This window comes from Podarcis liolepis (assembly GCF_965112155.1).
Source record: "Podarcis liolepis genome assembly, chromosome: 14".
Taxonomy (NCBI): domain Eukaryota; kingdom Metazoa; phylum Chordata; class Lepidosauria; order Squamata; family Lacertidae; genus Podarcis; species Podarcis liolepis.
This window is the reverse complement of record NC_139569.1, coordinates 15,774,155-15,799,945: the sequence shown is the minus strand read 5'-3', so window position 1 is coordinate 15,799,945 and position 25,791 is coordinate 15,774,155. Positions and strand designations below refer to the sequence as shown.

At 45.4% G+C, this 25,791-nt stretch overlaps 1 protein-coding gene across 1 annotated transcript in view; it reads right to left on the bottom strand.

Moving 5' to 3' along the window:
* Positions 1-3,669: 3,669 nt before the first annotated feature.
* LOC310692813 (uncharacterized protein) overlaps positions 3,670-25,791 on the bottom strand; it is a 105,536-nt gene continuing 83,414 nt past the window's right edge. The window contains exons 57-73 of the mRNA XM_083474107.1: positions 25,645-25,758; positions 24,882-25,010; positions 21,407-21,568; positions 19,337-19,492; positions 16,729-16,894; positions 14,676-14,860; positions 13,449-13,541; positions 13,056-13,260; positions 12,364-12,551; positions 11,855-11,952; positions 11,084-11,268; positions 8,370-8,572; positions 7,693-7,882; positions 6,925-7,034; positions 5,658-5,780; positions 5,169-5,310; positions 3,670-4,488 (exon numbers count right to left, since the gene is read on the bottom strand). Coding sequence (XP_083330233.1) covers positions 4,445-4,488; positions 5,169-5,310; positions 5,658-5,780; positions 6,925-7,034; positions 7,693-7,882; positions 8,370-8,572; positions 11,084-11,268; positions 11,855-11,952; positions 12,364-12,551; positions 13,056-13,260; positions 13,449-13,541; positions 14,676-14,860; positions 16,729-16,894; positions 19,337-19,492; positions 21,407-21,568; positions 24,882-25,010; positions 25,645-25,758 — 2,493 coding nt within the window. The 3' untranslated portion in view covers positions 3,670-4,444. The remainder of the gene's footprint in view (positions 4,489-5,168; positions 5,311-5,657; positions 5,781-6,924; positions 7,035-7,692; positions 7,883-8,369; positions 8,573-11,083; positions 11,269-11,854; positions 11,953-12,363; positions 12,552-13,055; positions 13,261-13,448; positions 13,542-14,675; positions 14,861-16,728; positions 16,895-19,336; positions 19,493-21,406; positions 21,569-24,881; positions 25,011-25,644; positions 25,759-25,791) is intronic.

Sequence of the window (25,791 nt, the reverse complement as noted above, 5' to 3'; positions counted from 1 at the left end):
CTTTGGCCGACTCCGAAAAAGGACGTCAGAGAAACAATAAGCACCACGTTTTCCTGGCCATACTTCCGAAAGGGAAAACGGGGGAGAAAAAGGGAAAGGAGATTCAAGATTTGTAGGTGCAACGTTGGAAATAAAGGAAAAGATCTGGCTGTTGTGGAGACGTTATTTTCCACCCTCCTCCCAATGTATTTTCTTCGGAACCATACTCACGTCCGTTGATGTCCCCCGTCGATCCCGGGATCTTCCCTTAGCCGGCTTTACCTCGCCTTTGCTCTCTCTGGTTGGGCTTCTGGTGACGGTTGATTACCGCCCGCAAAGAGGAGGCAGGGAGAGGAAGAAAAGGATCCTCAGGCTAAGGTAGCCCGGTGGCGCCCGATCCCCTCTATCTCCCCTCTCACCTTTACAGGAGAACCAAGTGTCCCTTCGTGGTCGCCAACTGTTAACGGAAATTCAAGGGTCCTCTTGGGCAAATGAAGACACCGACCAGAGCAAGTCAGAGCAAAACAGCAGCCAGTAGGCTCGGTCTTTATTTAGAAAGACTGTCGCGACAGGACTCCCACCGCCCACAAGGTGAAGCAAAATGGAAGCCCCGAACAAAGGGAGACCCCAACTTTTATTACTTGCTAATCCCCTAAGTTACACCCTCAGAATTACATCATATATACATCATGATTTTATTAAAGGACAGGAGGAGTCAAGGAGGAGCTTCCCAGGTAATCCGAGTATCCTGACACCTGGCGGAGACCACCTCTCCCCCTCCCCACATGAGTCATTTCCATGAACAAAGGAATGGGCGAAGTTCCCCTGCCCCCTGAGGGGAATCCGGTCGGGGTCCTTTGTTGGAGTCCGTATTGAATACACTACCGTATGCAGTTTATTGTGTTCCTGATAGCTTTTCGTCTGAGCCCTTCCCGATGGTTATCAAGGCAGCCCCGCCATCCGGAGAAGGGCCGCTGTGTACGTGACTGCACGGTTCAAGGCTTATGGCCGATCAATCCCAGCTTACCCCCCTTTGATAGTTCTTGTAATATGCAGTGAAATAAAAGTGGTCCGGTGAAAATCCATTGTACGGCTGATTTTTGGTGAATTTATAAAGAATATAGTCACTGAAGTTCAAAGTACTTTCCTCTTTCGGAAACAACTTGCAACATTTTGATTAGATCAGTCATGGTCCATTGAACTCGGAAACAATGAATCGGGAGCTGTCAAAAGGTGAGGGAACAGACGCTCGCAGCCTGCAGTACCAGCGTGGCCGCCGCAAGGGGCGCTGTCCGATAATGCTGATTGGCTGAGGCGGCCGCCGATTGACAGCAGATCTCGGTCGTCCGGTCTACTCACAATAAAGATAGGCGTTCGCGGAGTGTTGCGCTGTGAAGCTGTCAAGCCGGCGCTTCCTTATTTACGGAAGGCCTTTAAGGGATGGCCCTCTAAAGGGACACCTCTGGGCTGGGGAGGGAAGATGCGTGTATGTGTGAGTGTGGTGCTTGTGCGAACACGTGTTAGTGTGGGGGGGGGGCGATTTCCGGCGACAGGGGATCCCTCACACTTATCTGAGAGCAAGCCCTGCTGAACTCAATGGGACTAGCATCTGATGAGATATGTACAGGTGTGTTGCAACAAGAACCATTTGCTGTTCTTTGCTGCATCTTAAGAACTAATTATGACAAAAGCTTCTGTGGTTCAGAGGCTACTCATTTTTCCACATGAAGGTGTATTCTGTCCGTCATGTGAGCCTTCTCTTGAAGCCTAAAGCAGTAAGAGCCAAGCATATGTTTATATTGTATTACAAGATATATTACAATATTTATTTCATTTACGAATGGTTTCCTGTGAGGCAAATTGGAAGCTGACCTGCAGTTAGTTTCAAAAGGAGCGTACACACCATACATTTAAAGCATACCCCTCACACCCCAAGAGCTACGATTCCTAGCACCCTTAACAAACTACAGTTCCCAGGGTGTGTCTTGTACAAACTTCATAACGCAGTGTCTTATATGGCGGTCATGCAATGTCTTAAATGGACATCTAAAATGAAGGCAATCTTCTCTTTTTTAATTAATGGTTTTATTTGGATTAATGTTTCTCTTACTGGTTTTGTTGTTTGTTACATTGTATTTATGAATTGCTTTAAATTCACTGTTGAAATATTCCAGAGCAACCGTTGTTGATAAGTTGTTGGCTATCTCTTGTCAGGAAAGCAGTGTTTAATGTCTGGATAAAATACAAAGACTTACTAGAAAACAAAACCCCAAGGTGGTTGTCACCAATGGAAGCTAAGGCCCGGAAAAGACTCAATATGGAGGCCAAATGGCCGAAATATTGGGAAATACTAGAAAAAAGATGGAGATACTTGGAGATTGCAGAGTTTGGAGAAATTAAAGGATAAAGTGCGAGATTGGCTACACTATGCTCAGATTAAGGAGGTTTTCAATTCGGATAAAAAGATAGGATTCCAGGTGGAAAAATCGAAACTAGAAACAGAACTGTTAGAACCTAAGACTAAGGTACTTTCAAAAATGTACAACTTGCTGTTAAAATGGAATACACAAGATGAAACGGTTAAATCAGCTATGATAAAATGGGCACAGGACATTGGGTACAATATTATGTTTGCTGACTGGGAAAGGTTATGGACCACCGGTGTGAAGTTTACGGCATGTAATGCCTTGAAAGAAAATGTTATGAAAATGATATATAGGTGGTACATGACCCCAGTCAAGCTTGCAAAAATTTATCACCTGCCTGATAACAAATGTTAGAAATGTAAGGAAACTGAAGGAACATTATTTCACCTCTGGTGGACTTGCCCTAGGGTTAAGGCTTTCTGGGAAATGATATATAATGAATTGAAAAAGGTATTTAAGTATACCTTCTCTAAGAAACCAGAGGCCTTCCTTTTGGGTATTGTTGGTCAGAGGGTGTTAAAGAAGGATCGAACTTTTTTTATGTATGCAACAACAGCAGCAAGAATACTTATCGCAAAACATTGGAAGACCCAAGATTTGCCCACCGTGGAAGAATGGCAGACGCAACTGATAGACTACATGGAACTGGCAGAAATGACTGGCAGAATCCGAGACCTGGGAGAAGAGGTACTGGAAGAGGACTGGAAAAAGTTTAAGGACTATTTACAAAAACATTGTAAATTGTATGAGTGTTAAGAAGGATGCAGGACTGAAAACAACACGGCACCGGCAATTTAGTTGAAAGAAATATGAGAATAAGTGAGATCTGAGAAAAAGATAAATTTTTGGAATAACATGATGTCTAATTTAAGTATTTAAGTATTTGATAAAAATATTGAAAGTCGGAGACATAATATTTGAAAATCACAAAATAGGAGTTGAAACAAGGTGATAAATTGCTGTTTATAACTTTATAATTGGGAACGCAGGAATGGGAGATGTGAGGAAGTCCAAAAGCTTAAGAAAATATGGATGTTGGATATTTGATTTTGTGGTGTGTTTTCTGTTATATGTTACTCTTTTTGCTTTTTTCTGTTGTTCTTTGTTTGTTGTATTTGGGTGATGGTCCTATATGTGTTTGGTGAATTTAATGTTTAAAATCCTTAATAAATATCTTTAAAAAAAAAGATAAGTTGTTGGCTATCACTGCCATCTGTCACAAAAAACCCCTAAAACCCTGGTAAATAAAGACAACCTCGTGGCATGATTTTCCTAATAATTGGTTTATTGTTATTATTCTTATTCTTATTCAATCAAAATAGTTCAGTCTATTTAACTTACAAGATCTAAGGTGATATGGCAGCCAAGACATTTCATCCAGTGATTTCTAACATGCCATTACTCACTCTGCACAGGCAGTTTAAAAGTATTCTAAGGAATGGATTTAGCACATGGCAATATCAAGTTCATGTCGATGATTGCTGGATTTGGAGATTGAAAGCAAGAGCAAAGATGAGGCATTTCGCTGAAAGGTGTTGAATACACCTACCAGCCATGTGTCAAAGGGAAATTTCAGGAATTGTTCTGCATTTATTCTGAGGATCCTAAATTCAGAGCTGCCAGAATTCAGAGCCTGGATTTCCCCGTTTGCAGCCTGAGCAAGACACCCTTCTACAATGAGATTCTTCATTTGTTAACACAACATATCTTCCCATTTCCATTTATTATAAATTCTACTGCGCTTGATGCTTTCCATGCTGGATGTTCTTTATGGTAAAGTCACATTAAAGTTGTTTTGGGCACAGAAAGGCACATTTTCGCCTTCTTCAGAACAAAGTGGAATCAGAAACTATCTGAAAGTTAGACAGGTCTAACTATTCCCCGAGTTTCTTCACTAAAGCCACGTAGTAGCTGGCTGGCAGACTGGGCCTCCAAACAGATAAAGTACATCAAGAGCCAGTGTGTGGTCGGTCCTCCATTAGAGAGTCGGCCTTGAGATCTGGGAGACCTGAGTGCGAGTCTCTGCCTCTGCCATGAGCTCATTGCACGGTCTTAGGCAAGCTGCTGTTTGTCAGCCTCAGGTCTGCAAAATTGAAATAAAAAAGGTTGATGGGGAGGTCAACTGTAGAAAAGCATAATCAAAATAATAAAATAAATACAAGCACATCAGATCAACCCTTGACCCAAACATTCTGGCAGTTTTGGTTATAAACTGTTGTTTGCCACCCCGATTACTGAGGTTCCAGGCGCTTATCCAGAGTTCAGCCTCCTTGGAATGAAGGACAGGGTGGTGTCTCTTAGCTATATGGTTTATTTATACATATATGCAACCTGAGCCTATGATAGAGGAGCTCACGGCATTAACGTCCCAAGGAGGTCTTGATTCTTCTACAGCCACGGCCTTGGATTCAAGCAGATATCAAGCATGTCTCTCCCTCACAAGCTACAGCCTGCCACGTGCTTCTAGCTGTCACACACAACTCTCACAAGGTTTTGGTTCCTTCTAAATACTAGACAGGTGAGGGAGGGGCCCCCACCCATTTGTCCTGTGGCACAGAGCCACTTCCCCTGTTACCCTAAGGACCCATACTTAGGCCATTACTAAAAAAAGCTGGCCTGGCTATTTGAGCAGTTGAATCCTTGGTGGATCCAGGAATTAGAAGGGACTCAGGCATACAGCCTAACTATGCTATCCTTAGATTATTTGAAGACAGCCAGACCAACCCCCCCCCAAAAAAAAACATACAACAACAACCTCCTTACCACATTGAAGCGGCATCTGCAAGGGAACAAAATTTCTGCTGCACAAGTTCACAAAGGCCGCAGCCAAGGTGCAAGCTGCTTTTACACTCTGCAGTTCACACATGTCAGTTTTGCACAGGACATAGAATGGTTCTGGGTCCACCTTTAAAAGAAAGAGGTGGTAAGTCCCATGGGAAGAAATCCGGAACCGTCTGTTTTGGTCTAACATTGCTTCTGTCATCACGAACAGAGACAACAGATAGGGAAGCTTCCATTATTGCCCATGTAGTCCAATATAGCCAGCTCTGACTGGCAGTGGCTCTCCAGGGTCTCAAGCAAGGGTTTTCCCCGCCATTACCTATAAAACCAGAGCTGCCAGAATCTTGAACTTGGCTTGGTGACATAGGGGCAGCTGGCGCAGACCTCAGGTAGGCTGGAATTATGGCGTGCAAACAGCAGCAAACTCGTATCTTGTGTTGTGTTTTGACAAAAAAAAAGGGGGGTACTCACTACTCTGAAGCAGTTCCTGAAGAGGGAATCAGCATCCAGGAAGAAAGCTTTGCAGATCTCGGGGCTAGATGAATTGAGACACGGCTTGGGGGTCCTCTTCATCTGGCTGCACTGGTCGCTCACCTGGGTGGCGAAAATCGAATGCATTTTACTTACTTACTTTTTTATAATAATCATAAATAAATGAGAATAAAAATGTGTGCCCCACCACCGAGACCATTTCATTGTAACTATCCAACCTCCCAAAATTTCATCACCTCTTGCAATGGTTTGACCCCTTTCCGTTTTAACAGTACTTATTCTACAAACACCTTCCGTATCTCCTCAAAATCATTTCCCCTGCATATTCCCTGTCACACTTTAATGGCACATGCTAATTTATCATTAATAGCTATATCCCACACCTATTTATACCATTCTTCCATTTTACATTCTGCTTGCCCCTTCCACTTCCTGGCTATCATAATTCGTGCAGCTGTCAATAAATTTGTGAGCAAGTCCTTCATAGCCTGTGAACCTTCCACCTCATTATATATTTATTTATAAGACTATTTTGAAACAGCCAGTAGCCGACTCATTTAAAAAAGTGTTTTATTTGTATGCAGCTTTTCCACACCCACCCACGCATGACTTAACGGGTGCTCCAAATGTGGGTTCGTGGTTTAGCCCTCCTAGACAAAGCACAAACAGTAAACTGTACAGTATACCTTGGTTGCAAGCTTGAGATTAGCTGGCAGAGAGCTAACCACAAGCCTAAGTTTGTACAGCCAAATCATTGCTCAGTACTGTCTATGTTATGTACTGAAGTTCTCACCCTGGGCCAGTAGGGGGATACTGTAGATAGTTATGCAAATGAAGGATCGAAAGTGACGTTCAGTGATTGGATGGTTTGTATGCAAATGAAGGATTGAAAGTGACGTTCAGTGATTGGATAGTTTTAGAAAATGGCAACAGTTACATTGTACTGGAGCTCTATATAAGCAGGCTGACTGAGCTCCTCAGTTCTGTTCCAGCTTACAAATAAAGAGCTGATTTGGAAGAATCGCTGTGTCGTCTGATATGTTCACCCACAACTTAACAGTCTACATTGACTGGCAGTGGTTCTCCAGGATTTCAGTGATGGAATTTCTCTCCCAACCCTACCTGGAGATGTCGGGAATTGAACCTACGACCTTCTGCGTGCCAAGCAGTTGCTCTACCACGGAGCTGCGGCCCTCCCCACAACACTCAGTGGCTCCTCTGCAATGTAAATGCGCCGCTGGCATACCTGCCATGCATGCACGAGCTCCTGCACGCTGCCAGCATAGGAATGGTCTGGAAGCATCCATTCGTTGCCCGCTTCATTGTCATTGGTACCAAAAAGACCAGCAGACACGCCTAAAAATGCAAGAGAAAGCAAGTCTCAACCACCTCAAAGGGCAGGACTGTGGAATGTTTCATGCTGGTTAAGGACTAATTATTTGGGGAAATTCCGAGAGATGACCTGGTAGCATCTCTCCACCTATCGCCCCCATTTTAAAGTAGTGCTGTAAACTTAACTTGTTCAACTAAGCTAGGGTTGCCATATTTCAAAAAGTGTGTGTGTGTGTGGGGGGAAACGTTAAGTTTTTTTTGACCAAAGTTGTTGTGCTCCTTTTGCAAAATCTCGAAATGATGATGAAGAAGTTTTGAGCTATTTTTAAGGAAATTCGCCCAAATCTACATGTCTGACATGGACATGGGTTGCCATACATTCAGATTTCCCCAGACATTTCAGCAATTTCTGCCTGGGCACTGTTTACAAGGGCTGAATCCTGGCATTGTCCGGAAAATTCCCAGCATATGGCAGCCCTAAATTAAGTTTGGCGGGAGATATATTACATTAGTCACATAATTTCGCCATAGTGGAAAGCAAGACAAATATCAGGTTTTGGCAGAAGACAAAGTGCAGCAGAACAGAAACCGATCTGCATGTGGCATATATAGGGTGGAATGGGAAGCGATGGCTTCTTACGTTGCTATCCACCACACATAGCTCAAAACGCAGAGTACAAACCATGATGCCATCCATCCAAAGTAAGGGTACAGATGTCATAGCGAAGATCACATGAAAACAAAGCCCCATTGGTCGTGGACACTTCTACAAGATCAGAATATCTTTGGATTGCAAGGCCATTTTCTTCAGGAGGGATGTCAAAATGCTGGCAGTTCTCCTCTGACAGGGAATAGTTGTACTTCTTGTAGATCTATTTAAAAGCAGCAAGGGGGAATAGAGGTTACAATGAGACTGGGTTTTCAGAATGCAAAGAGGTTTGCAATAAGTTGGTGAGGTGGCCTTGGCTTATTATAGAAATTCTGTATCTTCCCACCTAAATTACACCCACAAGAGGCCTTTGGGGCACAGCTGGGGTTGGGGAAATCTCAGATCTGGAGGGCAAATGCAGCCCTTTCTCTGGTCCTTGGGACTCACTCCAGGGCACATACTTTTGCAAGCCACACCCCTTAGCAGCCCCACATCCATTTCCTCCCCACTCTCATCTGTATGTAAACTTAACACTGGCCAGACTCCAGAACAATTTCCTCTGGTTTATAGATTTAGTCAGCCCACATTTCCTATCAATAAGAACCTCCTCAAGATTAATACAAAATTAAGACCTGGAAAGCATAAATACCAAACTCATTGCACCCCAAAGCTAAGACACAGATGTAAAAATGGAGAAGACCTGTAGTTACCTTCTGTTCTGGGTAGATAACAACAGTGGTACCATTCATGGTGATGTGCAGTGACCGTCTGCCACTGCTGGTCAGATTTAATATTACAGTAAATGCATCATGAACAAAATCCTTGGCCAGGAGGACACTGCATTTGGAGGTCAAACTGTATATTTTCCCGTCGAATGTCCTCAGGTGCTTATTCCCCATCAACAAGGCATGATCTGGGAGGATGTGAAAAGTAGGGTCACTAAACCACACACGACCTGTGTTGGAACTGCTAGGCTTGCCATATTTCAAAAAGCAAAATTCCTAGCACCCCCAAAGTTGTTGAACTTTTTTAGGAAACAAAGAAAGAGGACACATAATGTGACAAATAAAAAATTCAAGAGCCAATTCTTATTCTTCTTCCTCTAGCAGGGAAAGAAAGGGAGATTCCTTGTTGAGGTTTTTCCACCCTGCTTTGGGAGGGTGGGACTGAGGAGGTAAGTTCCTTTGGACCTGCTCCTGAGCAAGTAGCAACAGATGCCCTGAAATATACTCAGAATCGAGTGTGGATTTCATGCTCCTTATTCAGCTCATAGTAGCAAGGAAATGAAAGTTCCCCCAAAATATCTGCTTTAAATACATTATTTACACAATGGGCCACATGTGATTGGCTGATTCCGGGATTCTCCTGTAGGCCAATCAGGTTGCGGATTCACTTCCACCTAGAGCTGGATTGGGTGGCTCCTGCGGATCAATCATACTGCTGCATTTTTCTAGGACCAATCAGACTGCTGCATTCTGAATCCTATTGTACTAGGACCAATGAGACTGCTGCATTTTGGATCCTATTGAACTCAGTACATAACATGCCATGTTCCCTTTTAGCCAGGCTTCTCGCCTCCTGCTCTGTGTCCTAGAAAGGGGAGCAATTGTCCTCCTCGAGGCAGCAGCTGAGGCAGCTTCAAGAAGGGAATGCAGCAGCTCTTGAGGGGGGAGGAAGGTGGGGGCAGGATAACAGAGCCATCTTTATTTTCCTCTCTGGATGGCTGGCGGGTGCTTGGGGGTGCTCTCGCCCTCTTTCCACTGTCCTTCGCACTCCCCTCCTCCTCCTCCTCCTCAGCTGGGGCTGCTGAACGTGAGGAGGGTGTGTGTTTTGGGTCTCCCATGTAAGGGGGGACATTCCTGCTGCTGCTCAGAGGAAAATATGTACGGGAAATTCTGGAAAGCTCTTAGAATTCAAAAAAATTCCCTGGAAACAAAAAGAATTACCGATGAAAGAAGAGTGGCAAATGAAGTTAATGGACTACACAGAATTAGATAAATTAACAGGAAGGATTCGAAACCTGTGGGATCAAAGATTCTTAGAAGACTGGAGTAAATATTTGAACTATCTAAAAAGCAACTGTAATAAACAGATTACGCAAGTAGGACTGCAAGAAGTTCTGTAAGGAGGATTATGTGAAATATTGCAATGAAGATTATGAAGAGAATTATTACCGTAGTTAATGATATTAATTAAAAGTAATAGAGAAATTAAGAAATGCAGAATAAGTGATAAAGTATGGAAAATCTTCAGAGCTTGTTGATGGAAATCTAAAATATTGTAAAAGATAAGAATTTATGTTAAATGATTGTTGGAAATGATATGTTAAAAAATCAATAAAAATGTATTAAAAAAAATCCCAGGACGCCATTTTAGGCATCTGATTTCCTGGCATGTCCAGAATTTTCCGGATATATGGCAAGCCTAGGAATAGAAATCCCTAAACTATGGAGCAGGCCCAGCTGAACATAGGAAGCTGCTTTCAACTGAGCCAGACCCTCAAATCCAGCTAGTTCTGTACTGTTCCACAGGTGGTGGTTTGCCAGGATTGTAGACAGGAGTCCCTTGTAGCCCTCTCTGGAGATGCCAGGGACCTTCTCCATACAAGGCATGTGGAAATGGCTAAGCCAGAGATGCTTTCTATCCAGTAACACAAACCAACCGACAAACCAACCAAACCCCATTCCAGGACAGCAAGCACAGGGTACATTATGCAATTACCAGGCAGTGGGACCTAACCTCAAACATTGGCCTGGACATCTGCACTGAGGTCACTTTCAGCATTTTGCAAGAAGGGCTCAAGTGCATAGCGGAAATTTACGTTTGCGCAATTAAAGTGGAAGCTGTGAAGGAAACTGCAGAGATGCAGGGAACACGTGGGGTTGTTGTTGCTGTTGTTGTTACAGCTCCTGTGCATTCCTTTCTGTCTTATACTCCATGTGTAATGGGAATTGGGGTTGCTTGTGCGTAAACTGCAAACTGCTCCAAGCTAGCCGTGTAGCTAAAACTTTCCCCGGTTGACAGCCCTTGAAACGCGACTGTCTTAGTCACTGGTAGAATCCGTCAGTGGGCAGGACCTAAATTTGCGCCAACATAGGAGTTGTTTGACTCCAAGTCTCCGCCTAGATTCCCTGCGTGGAAGCCTTCTGCGCAGCGTGGGCGTGCCAAGCGGAGGTCCTGTGCTCTCTCCGCTGATTTCACTGGAAGAGTCTCTGAGCCTCCCCTCCGCCTTGCTCTCGGCTTCCCCTTTCTCCCTGGTGTCCCCTGGATTTCTTTCCCCCGTGGGAACCCTCTCTCTCTCCTTGCTAGTTCCCTCCCCTGCATCACTGGAGCGACTTTCCTCTCCTCTTCCCTCTGATGGCAGTTCCCTGACACCATGAGATAAGAGGAAGCGAATGGAAATTAGGGGTTTTAGAAGACTTACGCTCAAACGGGCTCTCCATAATTCTTTGCTTGAATCGGTAATATTCCGCAGCTGGGTTGATGCTGTACAGCCTTCGGAAAGGCTTCATAAGTTTCTCTTCGATGAGATAGTTTGTGATGTTTGCCAGGTCCAGCGTGGGTTCTCCTTTAGGCTTCATTGGCAATCTCACTTCCACAGAGCAGTTTCTGAAAGGCACCGTATGAACTTCAGGAGAGCCCAATAGGTCTGGCCAAAGGCCCATTCTGGTCCCACAACCCAGATGCCTTTTAGGAAGCCCGCGAGTGGGACCTGAGCCCCCCAGCACTCTCCCCATTTGCAATTCCTAGCATACAGTGGAGGCAGAATGTAGGCATTGTGGCTCATAGCCACTGATAGACTGATCCTCCATGAATTTATCTAGTTATCTTTTAATGCTATCCAAGAAGAGAGCCATCACTGCCCGATTAACTGTGAGGCTCAGTGGACAGTTCTACACCATTTTGTGAAGAGGGAGACACAGCTGCACTGTTTGCACTGTTACTCTGCTGGGGTCTTCCCAGGTGGAAAGGCAACCCAGTTAATAGCCCAAATGGGAAATGAGTGGCAACGTCAGAGTCCAGGCAAGATGCAGCCAGCCATGCCATGTGGCAAATGTAACTGTTTGAATAACCAAAGTATGGGTGCATGGGCATATATATATATGAGTTCCTATGCATTTTGCATTTTGTAGGAACTCCTGTGCATATGCATTTTGTAGGAACTCACCCAAGTGCAATCATTCCACAGTGTTACCTGGCTGAAAAACTGTAGAGGCTTGATAAAGGTTTCTGAAGCTTGCTCACTGCTCTGGAAAATTTGGCTTCTGCCCAGCTTAGCATCTGTTGCGTTGCCTGTTTCACAGGGTGGGTAAAAAGAACACAAACCCAAGGAATTAACATTGATAAATTTAAACTGGATTTTTTTAAATTATAAAAAGCAATGGCAGAGAGTGTGTATCATTAAAAAGAAATCTGCTTGTTGAAGTGAAGTCTGAGGACGTGACAATCTTGCTGACACCTCACCGCCTTGCCATGGCAAGATGAGAGCCAAGTTCTGGGACACAAATTTTGAGAAAGCGATGCGGACACCTGTCATGAAATGGAAAACTTCATGAGGCGTACCACAACACAAAATGGCTGTCATGAGGGCCTGGCACAACACAAAATGGTTGCCACGTATAAAAGAGGCCTTCCAAATTGACAATTCTGTGATTGTATGATAAGCAAACTCCTGTTGGAAACAAATAATTTTTAAATACCAACCATATCCAAGGCGGTTTTCAGCAATCTCAGGGAAACCTGGATCGGCTCCATCAGCCACACATCCTTCACCAGCGTGGGCACAAAAGCCTGGAGTTTCTTCAGATACTCCTCCGTCCTCTGTTGCCACACCTCGTCCAAAGGTTTCAACGTCACGTCATAATAGGCATCCTTCAGTGTTGTCAATGGCTCTTTTTAAAAGGAAACAGGGCGGGGAAGAGAGTGTGATGGGGAGTGGGGAAAGGGTTGTATCCATCACTGCTCCTACTCAGAGTAGACCTATTGAAATTAACATACATGACTTGTGGATGGGCAAATTTGTCAATTTCAGTTTCTCGTTGTCCCCACCCTGAAATTCAGTTCTTCAAATTTCTGCGTCACTTTTTAAAATTTTATTATTTAAAATGTCCTTGTGAAAATGCACCAGCCATTTCTTGAAAATTTCTTCTAATAATACACATTTTTGTACAGGCAAAAATATCCAAGGAAGGTGCAACGCAGAGCCAGTGAAGGCTACATCATCTGGGAAGAAGAGAGGTAGTTGGGGAGGGGGCGTGGTCTGGTGAGAGTCCCAAGGGCCAGATAGAAAGGCTTGGAGGGCCACATACCTCCCCACCCCCTGAACCTGAGAGTCCCCATCTTTGGCTAGGCCCTTAAATTTTTTTTTTTAAATCACTCCACCCTGCCCTGCTTACTTTGCATCTCCATCTGCATTTGTTTTATGATGACTTGAAGTTTGCCCAGGTAAAGTGGGAGGCTGTTCTGTAGTACTTGCTTGACTCCGCTCTGTTTCCACAACTGGACAACTCCTCTCATTTTGTTTTGGAGGATTCCTGCTACTTCCTGGGAGGTTTTTAAAAGCCATCCAACAGCATCATAGAGAAAGTCAACGTGTTGCACCTGCAGGGTTTGCACCAAACCAAGAAGTGTACTAATTGGCTGCAGTTTTTTTTTACAAGTACGCAATGAAGAAAGGAGACACAGTTGTACTGTTTTTGTTTCATATAGCAGGGATGGTGAAACTGTAACCCTCCAGATGTTGTTGGGCTAACCCTGATCATTTGCCATAGTTGCTGCCAACCTCTTACCGATTTCCTGAAATCCTGGAGGCATCCTTCCAGGTTCTTGATCTTTGCCACCAGCCTGTGCTGAAGATCGGATGCGATCTTACTCAGTTTTGACTGCGAGAATCAGAAAGAAGACGCCTTTGATGTGTGGTTTTGAAAAGATTACTAAGGTGAACACGAGGCCTAGCTCTCACTGTCTGGGATCTCTAAGGCACTATTTCAACAAATTAACATTTAAAGCAGTATCATGCCACTTTTAAACAGTCATGGCTTTTCACAAAGACTCCTGGGAAGTGTAATTTGCTAAAGGTGATAAAGGTTGTTAGGAGTCCCCTATTCCCCCTCAGAAAGCTACAGTTCTCAGAATAGTTTAGTAGTTAATCGCTCTTTCTAGGGCACTCTGGGAACTGTAGCTCTGTGATGGGAAATGAGGATTGCCTAACCATTCTCAACAATCAAACTACATTTTCCACTGTCTAGAGTCCAGCTGTGGATCATGTTTACTTCATGTTTACCCATGATTTGACACCACAGAACTGGGATCCTGTCACCCCACCCCACCCCTCCACTAAGTGGTCTCAAAATCTCCCTTCCAGGCACATGACTAGGTGCTTACCTGCCTCAGCAAAAACAATCATTCTCCATCTAGCCACCAAGAAACAAAACCCCAAACCACTAGAAGTACTGTACTTTTCTGTGTAGAAGACGATGATTTTCTCTTTGACTGTTTTTCAGCAATTGCCCCTAAAAGAATCCTAAAAATGGCTTGACAACCCTGGGAAATCCTTCGCAAAAAAATAGCTTGACAACTCTGGGCAATCTCCCCCCATTTCCCTAAATTGGAGTCCCCCCAAAATAGGGGTCGTCTTATACATGGGGGCGTGTTATACTCGGGAAAGTACGGTAAATCTCCTGGCTCAAACAGCAGCAGGTGGGGGTCTTTGACCCTAGCACAGCCCCACCCTCAAATGTGAGACCCCTTTGGTTTCTCTCACTTTAGGGGTACCATCACCAGGGTTACTGCTGGCCACATCTGGCGCAGCAATGTGTGCATCCCCACCAAGAAATCTTGGACTCCAAGGCCAACTGGTATCAAGCAACAGGATGGAGGTGTTTATGCCAGAAATGGTCTTTCCCCATCACAAAACCAGAACATAACTGCCCTGATCCCATCTTGAGCAAGAATAATAACAAGCACAGAACAAAATGGGGATCTGGAGGTTCCCATTGTTTTTGAAAACACTACACCTCTGTTTTAGCGACTGGGCCTCCACAGCCATGGGCCTTGAAGCTCAAGCTCTTGTTGGAGGCTTCAAGGGCCAAGTGCCCCACTTCCTCTCGTCTCTCTCTGTTAATGACAAGGTAGGCATTGAGAGCGGCATGCTGTTGGCCATCTGTGCAAGCCTCAAGCTCCAGCCCATCCTCAGCATCCGCTGCAAGAACCAAGAGAAGAACAAAGTTTTAAGCCTCCCGCGGTCACGGTGGAAAAAGAGAAATGTGAAATCAAGGAAAGGAAGGAAGCGGCCATTGCAAAACGGTAGAAATCATCACAGAACTGTAGAGTTGCAGACAAACTCGAGAGGTTTGGAGGATGGCAACACGAGAACGGGGCCTTTTCTGCAGTGGCTCCCCGTCTGTGGAATGCTCTCCCCAGGGAAGTTCACCTGGCACCTTCATTATACACCTTTAGGTGCCAGGCGAAAATGGTTCCTTTTCAACCAGGCCTTTGGTTGATCTGATTTACATCCTATGCCCTTTTAAAATGTTTTTTTTTGGGGGGGTGGGTGGGAGGTGGCTATTGGGTTGTTTTTATTTTTATTAGGTATTTCGTGGTTTTATATCTTGAGACCCCCAGGTATAGGGCGGTATATTAAATAAAAAAATTAAAATCAAAACTTCCAAAAAACAAAACAAAAAAGGAGGCTGCCAAATCACCATCACTGCTACTCTGGGTTACAGGTGGCCATGAGTCCTACGTTACACAGGACAGTCCTCTATTTGAAGACTTGACCTTGACCTGTCCTTGCCCCCACATAACCATAAGAAGGAAGAGTTGCCTACCAAGAGCTGTGTTTTATTTGTATACCACCTGGATCAAATTGAGAAACAGACACACAACATATGAAATTGTTTCTTTAAAATCCCAAAACTCCTTTTTGTCCCTTCCCAGCTACTGCAAGGGGAGTTAAATCAGAGAGGCGGAAAGAGTTGGACCCAAGGTCACCCAGCTCCACGAGGATTTGATCTCTAGCTCTCCCACTGCTACTCAGATAGATGCAAGGGCTTTGGGAATCTCTTCCAGCCTCAGGGCCGCATTGACTAATGTGCAACCTCGGGGGGGGGGGCGCATTTCAGTGGTGGGTGGGACCAGAGGCAATAGCAGGTGGACCAGCAGGTGTAGCCTGCTGTAAAAAAGTGAAAGTCACATTTTGGCAGTGCGCGGGTCAGACTTTTCTACAGAGAGTTCTTCTATCCACAAAAGGAAGAGGCATTATTTTTATTATCAGGACATATTCCAGGCAGGCAAGAAGCGCTCTGGCAGGGCATGGGGGAGGGCCAGTGAAGGGTGAGGACCAGGGATACCATCTCTAGGGGGCCCTGGGGGCCAGAGCACCCACAAAAAATTGTTGTGGGTGCTCAGCAACCACACCACAGCCCCCCCATCACGTCACATGTGCTGGGCACCCATAACCTGGGACCCAAGTTGGCGCCCCTGATGGGGACTGAGGAGAGCTCTGAGGGCCACACAGAGAGCTATGGTGGGCCGCATTCGAGCCTGAGGCTCCCCTCCTCTAACCACTGTTGGGATTTCAGTTCCCACCAGCTGCGAGTAAGCAGCTACATTGTTGACATCATGTGATGTCCCTGAGCGTGAGACAGGAAGTCTCTGCCAGTTCTCAGTGTAACCGGGTGGAGTTACTGAGTCTTGTTCTTCCGCTTCTGGGTAGAAGCAGAGTCGAGTTGGAGACTCTTGTGCTGTACTGCTCAGAGAGCAGATATGTTTTGTACAGTCTTAATAAAGTAGCAGTAGACTACGGACTGTCTCTTTCTTCTGTGATGCGTTTCCAGGAGAAAGTGAGTGTGCTCCTCTTAGAAGGGAGAAGTCTCTGGACTGATGGAGGATTCCAGCCAGAGAGTGACCACCAGAGAGAAGCCCCGGTGTCTCGGGAAGCTTGGCATCTTTCCTGGGCAGGCGTTTTCCCAACAACCACAACAGCACACTGGCCATCACTTTGAGGGATTCCACATGCAATTGGACGCCAATTATACAGAACAGAGCACCACGGAACAGCAAATTTACCTTTCAGGTATCCCATGTAACATTGAAGGCATCCTTTTCCTTTGGAAGCTGCTAATTTCACTGCCTCTTTTGGGTCAATCTTTGCCTCCACCAGGACTTGACTTTGACCAGCTGAGGAAGCCACACTCCCCACCACACCCAACCAAACAGCATCAGGTGCTTTGAGCTGTGGAAAGAAAGGAAAAACATTTTCAGCAACTGGTTTTTAGAAGCGTTGCCACCTCTACCTTCGGAGGCAGAACATAGCCATTGTGACTAGTAGCCATCAATAACTTTCTCCTCCATAAATTTGTCCATTTGTCTTCTAAAGACATCCCACTTGGCGGCCGTCTCTGTGGGAGTGAGTTCCATAGTTTAACAATTTGCTGCGTGAAGGATGACTTAGTTTCCTCTGTCCTGAATCTTTCAGCATTCATCTTCTTTGGACATCCATGAGTTCTAGCATCCTGAGAGAGGGAGGCATTTTTTTGTATCCTCTACCCACATTCCTCATGTCACACATAATTTTATACTATTCTGTTATGTCACCTGTTCCTCTCCTTTTCTATAAACAAAAGAGTCCCAAATGCCACAACCATAAGCCAGTGTGGTGTAGTGGTTAAGAGCAGCGGACTCGTAATCTGGGGAACCGGGTTCGCGTCTCCGCTCCTCCACATGCAGCTGCTGGGTGACCTTGGGCCAGTCACACTTCTTTGAAGTCTCTCAGCCCCACTCACCTCACAGAGTGTTTGTTGTGGGCGAGGAAGGGAAAGGAGAATGTTAGCCGCTTTGAGACTCCTTCGGGTAGTGATAAAGCAGGATATCAAATCCAAACTCCTTTTCTTCTTCTTTCCTTATACTGAATGGTGATTTTGAGTGGCATGGCGAGAAGGCACTAGGCCCTAATTGAATTCTGCTCACACTCACCCAGGGCCGTCTTTAGCAGATGCGGCGCCATGGTGTAAATATCCACCTAGCGCCCCCAAATTACAATGGATAGCGGGGGGGGGGGGGAGCTGCACACAGACAGCCATGGAGGGGGCGCAACTCTCCCCCATGCCACTGCAGGAGAGCAATCCCCCACAGAGGCTTGGGAGGGAAGCTGCATGCCATATGGCTGGCGGGGCACAGCTGGCAGGAGTGCTGGGAAAGGGGAGGCCACAGGCAAAGCTGCACAGCTCCTCCACTCGCTGGGGCACCCCTGAGAGGCCGGCACCCTGGCGCAGCGCACCACTAAGCCCTATGGGAAAGACGGCTCTGCACCCACCCAGCTACTAGTAATTTTAAAGCTCCCACTGCCAGCCCACTCTTCAAATTATCTGTTGTTGTTGTTGTTTAGTCGTTTAGTCGTGTCCGACTCTTCGTGACCCCCTGGACCAGAGCACGCCAGGCACCCCTGTCTTCCACTGCCTCCCGCAGTTTGGTCAGACTCATGTTTGTAGCTTCGAGAACGCTGTCTAACCATCTCGTCCTCTGTCGTCCCCTTCTCCTTGTGCCCTCAATCTTTCCCAACATCAGGGTCTTTTCCAGGGAGTCTTCTCTTCTCATGAGGTGGCCAAAGTATTGAAGCCTCAGATTCACGATCTGTCCTTCCAGTGAGCACTCAGGGCTGATTTCCTTCAGAATGGATACGTTTGATCTTCTTGCAGTCCATGGGACTCTCAAGAGTCTCCTCCAGCACCATAATTCAAAAGCATCAATTCTTCGGCGATCAGCCTTCTTTATGGTCCAGCTCTCACTTCCATACATCACTACTGGGAAGACCATGGCTTTAACTATACGGACCTTTGTTGGCAAGGTGATGTCTCTGCTTTTTAAGATGTTGTCTAGGTTTGCTATAACCTTTCTCCCAAGGAGCAGGCGTCTTTTAATTTCGTGACTGCTGTCACCATCTGCAGTGATCAAATTATCTATATTCACCTGAATACCTTTACCACTAGGTGGCAGTGCATGTTCATTTGCAATAAGAGTGGCAGATGAAGGTAATTTTTTTGAACTCAAATAGTTATGGCGGATGCAGGATTGTCAGGGCAAATTGCATGTCATGTAGCAGGGGTGTGCAAGAAAGGCCGGCAGTCCTTTCTCTTGCAACAGTTCTGTTGGGAGTGGAAAATTTGCATTAAAGTAAGGGCAGGGAAATGAGAGAGTGCTTAACCCTTTGCCTGCCATTGGAACTTAAGTGCCTGCTGCATCAGACTGAAGGGATATTCAGTCCAGAGCAGGGCCAGATTTAGGTTTGATGAGGCCCTAAGCTACTGAAGGTAATGGGGCCCTTTCTATGTCCAGCTGTCCATTGTCAACAACAAATTGTCACTGTTTTTTGTGGTCTGTGCCTTAGTTTCTGAAGGCCTGCCTAAACAGGAAATAGCAGGAAATAGCAAAGAGGGAGCCAGACTAACGTCTCTTGGGAGAAAATTCCACAATATGGGAGCTGCCACAGAAAAGGCTTCCTATGGTGTCACCTTGGCTCTGATGTCAACAGGCCTGAGATAAGTTGCTCCCATGAGGGTCTTAGCACCCAGGCAGGTTTGTATAAGGAGATACGACATCTCAGGTAGTCTGGGCTCAAGTCACATATTATACAAATAAAGGAATGAATGAAGAAAGGCTTGCCTGCCCCACAACTCACTGAAAACTCTGTTGAATAGCTCCTCTCTTCGGCTGTGCTACGATTTCTTAAGGCGGCTGTGATGGACCCCTCGCCGCCAACAAGGCTGAGTTTGCCTTCTGATCGCCAGAGAAAACCTCCCTTGTTTAGCTGGTGCTTCCCAGAGATTGCAATTGCCTAGGAAAACAGAGTGGGTGGAATTACCAGAGACAGAGCAAAGTAAAGGGCGGCGGCGGGGGGGGGGGGAGAATAGGCATGTGTCACGGTGGGTAAGAATGATATGTCTTTGATACTGCTTCCAAGTCTTGACAGGCAGGGTGCCCCCAAGGAGGAAATGCACCCTGCAAAAGGTTTGCATAAAAATTGCATATGGTAATTGTTATGTATAGATGCCAGTTTCCAAATAATGACTATAGCTGGAATGGAACATGAGAAAAGCCCTGTTGGATCAGGCCAAAGACCCATCTAGTCCCAGCATCCTGTTCTCACAGGGGCCAACCAGAGGCCTGTCATAAGAATTTTAAGGTCTCAAATATAGAATAAACATTCATAAATACACACATATCTAAATATATGAACCATGTGCCTGAAATAGTATGGGAGAGCAATCCTGAAGCCATTTTGATTCTCCCAGTGACCTCAAATATTCCTCTGCAGTAAGGGAGGCAAATGGAAAAAGCCTTCCCACTGTCTTTTTGCTTGCAAATCCTGTCTTAAGGGCGTATTTGTGTATGAATACAGTGAGCCTGTAACCTGGACTCAGGAATTAAAGTGTTAATGATCATAAAAGAATGGCCAGACTGCCCAGGTAATGCAATCAGGGACCATTATCAGGTATCCTGGCAGGCAGGATTTCTGCTGTAGACTGCCTCCTTCTGGGATGTATGTATGATGTTTTTTGGGGGAGTCTTGGGCTACAGGGTGGGCAATTTCAAAAGTCTATATAAGGGCTTGCGCACCATTGTTCAGGGCTCTCCTCCCTCCTGCATGTGGTGAGTGGGCACTCTGTTGCAACAGTTCCTTTAATAAAGATCAGGCTTACTAGCCGCTTTGCTTCTCAATACAGTGGTACCTTGGGTTAAGTACTTAATTCGTTCTGGAGGTCCGTTCTTAACCTGAAACTGTTCTTACTCTGAAGCACCACTTTAGCTAATGGGGCCTCCCGCTGCCGCCGCACCACCGGAGCACGATTTCTGTTCTCATCCTGAAGCAAAGTTCTTAACCCGAGGTACTATTTCTGGGTTAGCGGAGTCTGTAACCTGAAGCATCTGTAACCTGAAGCCTATGTAACCCGAGGTACCACTGTATACTGTATTTTTCGCTCTATAAGACACACTTTTCCCCTCCTAAAAAGTAGGGGGGAATGTGTGTGCATCTTATGGAACGAATGCAGGCTGTGCAGCTTTCGCTGAAGCCAGGAGAGCAAGAGGGATCAGTGCCCACCGATCCCTCTTCCTCTCCTGGCTTCAGGGATAGCTGCCCGAAGCCTCCTGAGCACTGCAGGAGTGCTCCCGCTGTGCTCCGGAGGCTTCGCGTTGCTTTCGCTGAAGCCAGGAGAGGAAGAGGGATCGATCCCTCTTGCTTTCCTGGCTTTGCTTCGCTGGAGAGCCGCTGCTCAGCTTTCCCTCTCTACGTAGTGCCCCTTCAGCGAAGTGGGAGGAGAAATGGAGCCCCTTCCATTTCTCCTCCCGCTTTGCTGAAGAGGCGCAGAGCAGAGAGGGAGATACAGTGGTGCCCCGCAAGACGAAATTAATTCGTTCCGCAAGTTTTGTCGTCTAGCGAATTTTTCGTCTTGCGAATCATGAAATCCCATAGGAATGCATTGAAAATCAATTAATGCGTTCCTATGGTCAAAAAAAGTCCAAACAAAGCCAAATTTGGTACAACAACAGTTTATTAACTGCTCTTTAAAGTCACACATACTGTAAAGAGCAGTTCAAAAATTGAAGGGAAAATAAATTAACTTTATAAACAAAACATGTCTTTGTTTTTAGAAGGAAGCCCCGTTCATTTCAGTGGGGCTTCGTTCTGAGGAGGCAGGCGTAGGCTTACCCTGTTTGTATTTGAGAGCAATGGCAACCCATCACTTACCTCTGGGATATCGCAGGTTCTGAGGCTCGCAAAATGACGAAGCCAAGCTGAGTAGTCGGTTTCAATTTCCCCCAAGATATGCTGACTGGAACATGGAGTCGAAAGGATGTTTTCCAAAATGGCTTCCACCTGAATTTTATCCAGGTGCAATGACTTGCTTTTCTGCATTTTTTAAAAAAAGGGAAAATAGAACAGGAGCTCAAAACGTGCCTGCATTTCTGATGTCTGCAGTCACTGATGAGTACGACTCACAAGTTGTTTAATAGTGGCTCCTAAGGGTGCTCCCAGACTGTCACTGTTTTGGGGTGAGATTCAGTCACATCCCAGCCAATTCAGGCAGATCCGCACCACACATAATATAATAATAATAATAATAATAATAATAATAATAATAATAATTAATAATAAATAATAATAATAATAATAATTTATTATTTATACCCCGCCCATCTGGTTGAGTTTCCCCAGCCACTCTGGGCGGCTCCCAACCGAGTGTTAAAAACAATACAGCATTAAATATTAAAAACTTCCCAAAGAATCCTGGGAGCTGTAGTTTGTTGAGGGTGCTGAGAATTGTAGCTCTGTGAGGGGGAAGCTCCTGCTCCCAGGATTATTTGGCGGAAGCCATGGGCACAAGCCTACAGATCTTATGGAAAACATTTTTTTTTTAAATAAAATTTTTATTGGTTTTTCAGATTTTTATAACAACACAACACACACATAAAAGACAAAGACGAGAACACGTACAATTTCAGAGATCTTACTTTCTTAACCTTGGTCATTGACTTCCCCCCACCCCACTTCCTGCATCCCACTTCCCGTAGTTATATCAGCAACTTATTATTTTATCTTCTTACCATTTTAATATTACATCTTTTATAAAAAATTAAGTTCTTTCCTAAGTTGGACTCGAAAGTCTCTTCCGTCGATTTCCCATTTTTTATAAAACACAAAACTTATTAACTAAACCCAAAATCATAAGTGTTTTTGAAATTCTGTTTTCCCCTCCTCCCATCCCCGGTTTCCGTCCCTTCCCAAGTACAAGTCCAAAATAACAGTTCTTAGCCTGGGTTCCTCACGTCCGAGGCCTTCAAATCTCTTTCAGTTCCTCTCCGCCGGTTTTGTTGGTAATCCTTCATGTTGGTCTTCGGATCTTGAAGGAGTTGTATCCCAGTCAGGCCAGATTTTCTTCCCACAAAAGCACTTGAAACCAACTGCTGCAAAATTTCCACCAATCCTTCATATTCCAAATCAGAATAGAAATAAAGATAAGAGTCAGAATGAAAATAAAGATGAAGGCCCCAGTCATATTTCTTCTTTCTTTTAAATTCTTGGATTCCCAGTATTCCAGGGGCCTTTTCCTTCATCTTGCGGATCTTTTGCAGATTTATACTCCACATAATCCAAGGGTCTTCTTGTTTATAATCCATTTGTATGGGCTTCTGATTTGTACCTTCCATCTGTACTTTCTCCTGTACTTGTTTAGTCTCATTTCCTTCTTGCGTTATCTCTTTCCGCTCGGCTGCAGATTTTTTCTCACTCAAGTCCTCCATACTTTCAGCAGAGCTGCTTATTCCAGCAGTCAAGGTCATAAGTTGTTTATTCATGACAAGACTCTGCTCTTGTAGAATTCCCACAAGATAGAATGTTTTTTCTAGCTCAGCTAGTAAGTTTCCATCCACAGCCATTGTAATGTCTCAGACTTCCCCCTAGGGGGAATCTAGTTACAGTAATCTTTTCCCAACAGTCCTTTTCCTCTTGATTTATTTCTTTGTATCCAAACACTTTAGTTAATTTATATCAATTTTAGTCCAGAGAGATCTTAGGTAGCAAGCTCTTTCCCTTTAAATCACCCGTTTGACAGCTTTTGACAGCTGTCAAACTCCTTTCCTCTTCCACAGGCTCGGAAACAGGACTCTCCCGGGCCCGGGAGGGGGGATTACAAACGGCAAAAGAAAAAGTTCTAAAACACCACTCTTGCACTCCAGCTCCACACTTCTTTCATCCAATCGTGAAAGTTACTGTCCTTTTAAACTCACCCCAAAAGGGTAGGCTCTCCAACTTAGTTTTCCTGCTGTTGCTTTAAATCATCTGCAGGAGGGGGGGGTGCGGACTTCCCCTTAACACATCCCCCGGTCGTACCAAATTTACGGATCAAAATTTTAAAGTCCAGGTTCCAATCTACTCACGGGTTGCTTCTTTTTTGAGTCCAAATTTGAGGAAGAAAGTCAGCGCTCTTCAGCCATGGCACACGGCTCCGCTCCGCTGGGGTAGCGGTCTACTCCCAGCACCACGCCACTCTCCGTACCCTCTCCGCAGCCTTTAAAAAGGCTCTTCATGGGTCGGGGAGGGCGCTTAAGGTGCCCACCGAGTCACCAGGTCCTCAGGCATCCGCGCCTGAGGTTTTTGAGGGTCCCCGCGTCGCCGTCGCGGCAAGACCCGTCCCCAGCAGAGCCGATTCCCTCCGGAGCTCGGAGGGAATCCGCCATTAGCTGTTCGCGCCAACCCGGAAGTCCACTCTTATGGAAAACATTCAGCACCATCAGCAACAAGAATAAATATAAATAAATAGCTAGCAGAAAAGGCTCAAGGACCATGAAATATGTCAAAAAGCAAATCCTGCCCTACCCCAGCCTTGCTCATGAAAGCAATTTTCTCCAAGTGATGTAACAACAACAACAATTTATTTATACCCCACCCACCTGGGCAGCTCCCAACAAAATATTAAAAACACAATAAAACATCAAACATTAAAAACTTCCCTAAACAGAGTTGCCTTCAGATGTCTTCTAAAAGTCAGATAGTTGTTTATTTCCTTGACATCTGATGGGAGGGCATTCCACAGGGCAGGCGCCACTACCAAGAAGGCCCTCTGCCTGGTTCCCTGTAACCTCACTTCTCGCAGTGAGGGAATGGCCAGAAGGCCCTCGGAGCTGGACCTCAGTGTCTGGGCTGAACGATGAGGGTGGAGACACTCCTTCAGATATACTGGGCCGAGGCCGTTTAGGACTTTAAAGCTTTGAATTGTGCTCAGGAATGTACTGGGAGTCAATGTAGGTCTTTCAGGACCGGTGTTATATGGTTTTGGCGGCCACTCCCAGTCAGCAGTCTAGCTGCTGCATTCTGGATTAATTGTAGTTTCCTAGTCACCTTCAAAGGTAGTCCCACGTAGAGCGCATTGCAGTAATCCAAGAGGGAGATATCTAGAGCATGCACCACTCTGGCAAGACAGTCTACGGCAGGGAGGGTCTCAGCCTGTGTACCAGAAGGAGCGGGCACACAGCTGCCCTGGACACAGAATTGACCTGCACCTCCATGGACAGCTGTGAGTCCAAAATGATTCTCAGGCTGTGCACCTGGTCCTTCAGGGGCACAGTTACCCCATTCAGGACCAGGGAGTCCTCCACACCTGCCCGCCTCCTGTCCCCCCAAAACCAGTACTCAGTTTCATGCAACAGAATAATGAAGATTCCACCTCGTATGTCAGATTCTGCACAATTTTTCTGCTATCCCATTTCAGGTCCAAGTGCTGACTCAACAAGGCCGCCGTCTGCTCGAGGGACCCGCAGGCCTGGAGACTTGCAAGGCTTAGAACATTCTGAAGCTGCAGAAATTATGAATGAGAAACATTGGTTATTACTTTGGAGAAGATGTGTGGTTCAAGGGCAGGGCATCTGTTTGCCTGCAGAAGATCCCAGGTTCAATCCCCGGCCCCTGCAGGTGGCACTGAGAGATATGTCCCTGAAACTCTGGAGAGCTGCTGCCAGTCAGTGCAGAGAACCAATGGTGAACTGAGGTATAAGGCAGCTTCCAATGCTCTATGTTATGTACTGAAGTTCTCACCCTAGGTCAGCAGGGGGATACTGTAGATAGTTATGCAAATAAGGGATCGAAAGTGACGTTCAGTGATTGGATAGTTTTAGAAAGTTGTTACAGTAATGTTGTACTGGAGCTCTATATAAGCAGGCTGACTGAAACCTTCAGTTCAGTTCTGTTCTGGCCTGTGAATAAACAAGAGCTGTTTGAAGAATCGCTGTGTCGTCTGATATGTTCACCCACAACTTAACACTCTATGTTCACTTGGGGTGGCATAGCTGCAATGATGCAATGCAGTCTTTTATATAGCAAAAAATAAAAATAAAAATGCACATACTGCTTTCTAGAACAAAGGACCTCTAAGTGGTTTCTCACAGACGACCTAAAATATTAATTGAAAATGCCAATAAAAACATTTGTACCTGGCTAGAGGAAGCTGTGATACAAGCATCCCAAAGAGTAGTGTTGGTCTGGGACTTGTCTCCGAATGTAAATTTCAAGTGGGCGGGTTGCCCATCGTCCCAAGCCAGCCACACCTAAAGTCAGAAAAAGAAATGCTGAACTAAGTT